The sequence below is a fragment of the Teleopsis dalmanni genome, chromosome 2 (assembly GCF_002237135.1).
Source record: "Teleopsis dalmanni isolate 2A chromosome 2, ASM223713v2, whole genome shotgun sequence".
Classification (NCBI taxonomy): Eukaryota; Metazoa; Arthropoda; class Insecta; order Diptera; family Diopsidae; genus Teleopsis; species Teleopsis dalmanni.
The window spans coordinates 233,055,519-233,058,457 of record NC_051847.1 but is presented as its reverse complement, the minus strand read 5'-3'; the positions used below and the strand labels follow the sequence as shown (position 1 = coordinate 233,058,457).

The following is a 2,939-nucleotide window of genomic DNA, read 5'->3' as shown; positions in this document are numbered from 1 at the left end:
CGCGCTGTTTTATTATCAATGCGTTCATCTTAGCCGACTGAAGAAAACTAATAAATTGTCTCCATATATATGGAGATATATATTGTGTGATCCTATATAGTTTAGTTTATAGAAATTAATTTGCTTATAAAACCATTTCTAAAGGTAATTATATTTAATAGAAACCACAATCGTTTAAAAAGAAAATGGCTTAATTGTTTTAAAATCGTTTCAGTAAAATATAAGTGATGACCTTCAGGTGGTTAGTACATTTAAACTTCAAGATTTGCGGTCGTAATAAGAATTAGTAAACATACCTATTTACCAATGGGAAAATAATTATATATCTCTAATACAATTATAGAAAATCGAATAATCACATTCTGAATTATTAAGTTTGAAAGATATTAGAGAGGAATATAAATATAATACAGATTACATACATATCTAATAAATGCTGATATTCGACTTAATGGGATAAAGTGTTTTCATTGTAAAGATATTAGTCTTGTTGTATGTGTGATCACTGGGCATAGCCGGTTAGGAAACCAAGCTAGAAAATTGAATCTTTGTTTTAATTATTCCTTTCGCAGTTGTGGAGAGAACGATGGAAGTGCGTTACAATTGCTTTGTTATTGCCCTTTGTATGTGCAGTACCGTTTTACTATTTTAATGACCTCCCTTTTTGAGGACCTTGGTCAAGTCCGGAATCTCCTACCAATAAGCATTTTAAGCTTTGCTAAAGGTTTAAGATGGGTTTTAATCCTCTGAATTTTCTCTACATTGTGACAGAAAGGGCTAATATATCTGAGCATACCTTTTGAATCGCCACCATAGTCTAACCCAACCTAATGATTATGAAGATCAGTTCATTCATATAAAGAAAAGTTCATTGCAAAATAGACCTTTCTCAGGAAAAACAAAAATACTGTGGAGATAGATTTAAGCCAATATAGAATCATACAATACACATCACAAATAGACCTTTTGAAAATATTATCTTAAATAGACAAGAATAGGCGTCAAATCTTGTCCTCTTTTATGTAGCTAATAAAATGTGTGTTCAGTTTTTGCATGGCTGGAAAATTTTTATGGATTTCCAAAATGATATTTGACATCCCTTGTACCACAGTTTGATATATTAAAGATTTTTTTTAACTTCTTGGTATGGAATGAGGATTTACAAAAGAAGACATTTTATTATATGCTTTCAATACTAACCAATATGCAGGATGTTAAAGAAAAATCTATGCAAAAATTATTGTCTGTCAAATATAATTATATATTAAAAAATAAATTATATTATAATATAAATTTTTCACATAATCATAATAAACTAGAGATTAAAATTATAAACAAATTAGTTATTAGTCAAATAGAGTTTATTAGATATATATGTATATTAACATGCATATGAAATTACAAATATTAAATTCAAATTTTAGATGTTCTTTAGAACAGCAAATACCTGAAAAGCGAAACTCAGCACCTGTACCAAGTGAAGTGCCATTTATATATTTAGTCAACATCATTAATAGAGAGTTTATTTACGTACTTGTTTCAATGTCACTAGATTAACTTCAGCTATGCCGGATATATTCAAAGTGACTGGTCGTCTTGTTACCATCAACATTAGTAAAACCATCTTCTTATATTCCAAAGAACTTCGTAACCAGTTTTGTGTGCAGAGAGCATCGAACATTTTAGAACTCTGAAAGATAAGGAACTATAAATTCTAGATAACCCATTAAAAACTGAATTTATAATAAAATAGATCCTTACGTTGTCCATGAGTAAATTTCCGAAATAGCAAATTATAACCACTTCCTTCATTTCGTAACCGAGTATTAAAATTGCTACGGTAGCTAAAAATAAAGACTTTTCATTTAATAATCTGAAGGTAGTAAAACACAAAATAAACGAAGAGGACATCAAACTAAGTAACACCGAAGGAGAAAATATTCTGTCGATTTTCTTAACAAGTCTGAAATATTTTGGGAGAAAAAAACATATTGATATAAACATATTTTAGACACAAATATATATGGTTACCGTAACAGAATTTGATGTTCCTTAATAATGTTTTTCAATTGACAAACACTGTCTGGATCCTCTGGATTAATTTCTGATATCTTTTTGCATAAAATATCATAATGCATGCAAAACTGTAAAATACAACTCAAAACGCATAGATCGGAGCTCAGGATCGAAACTGAATCGAAGAATCCAATAATGGTTTCGAACAGATAATAGAAAATATATCCAAGATAAGTTTTATGAAGATCTATGGGATACCACATTTTAAACGGAGTTAAATATAAGAAATTATCATATCTCCATAGGGCATAACATGATAATATGAACGGACAACCGTAAAATATAATAAAAAGATATTTCAAAAAAATCCATAGAAACTTTTCAATCTTTAGGTATGTTTTTAAATACTTCGATACCTGATACCTTTTCTCAACTTGTGTATAAGGATAAATTGTTTCTAACTGTATATAACAATTACCAAGTGATGACCGATTATAAATTAAAAATAGCATTTTGCATAAACCAACAATTAAATAATTTGTACTACTGACGACCTCTGAAATTTCTGCAAAGTTTTTATCACACAGATATAGTGAACATAATATTTGTATTAAGACAACTGAGCAGCCCAATGAATAAAATCCTTTTAGTATTTTATTGTGAAGTTGATCCTTCTCAAAAGTTATACCCAAGAATTTAAATAACTTCATAGGTCTATTTATGTACCGATCGAAGTTTTTTTCGCGATGTTTTATTATCAATGCGTTCATCTTAGCCGACTGAAGAAAACTAATGAATTGTCTCCATATATATGGTATATTGTGTGATCCTATATAGTTTAGTTTATAGAAATTAATTTGCTTATAAAACCATTTCTAAAGGTAATTATATTTAATAGAAACCACAACCGTTTAAAAAGAAAA

The 2,939-nt window shown here is 28.7% G+C and overlaps 1 protein-coding gene across 1 annotated transcript in view; it reads right to left on the bottom strand.

Moving 5' to 3' along the window:
* LOC119676968 (odorant receptor 2a-like) overlaps positions 1–1,854 on the bottom strand; it is a 7,996-nt gene extending 6,142 nt beyond the window's left edge. The window contains exons 1-2 of the mRNA XM_038088234.1: positions 1,762–1,854; positions 1,535–1,690 (exon numbers count right to left, since the gene is read on the bottom strand). Coding sequence (XP_037944162.1) covers positions 1,535–1,690; positions 1,762–1,812 — 207 coding nt within the window. The 5' untranslated portion in view covers positions 1,813–1,854. The remainder of the gene's footprint in view (positions 1–1,534; positions 1,691–1,761) is intronic.
* Positions 1,855–2,939: the final 1,085 nt, after the last annotated feature.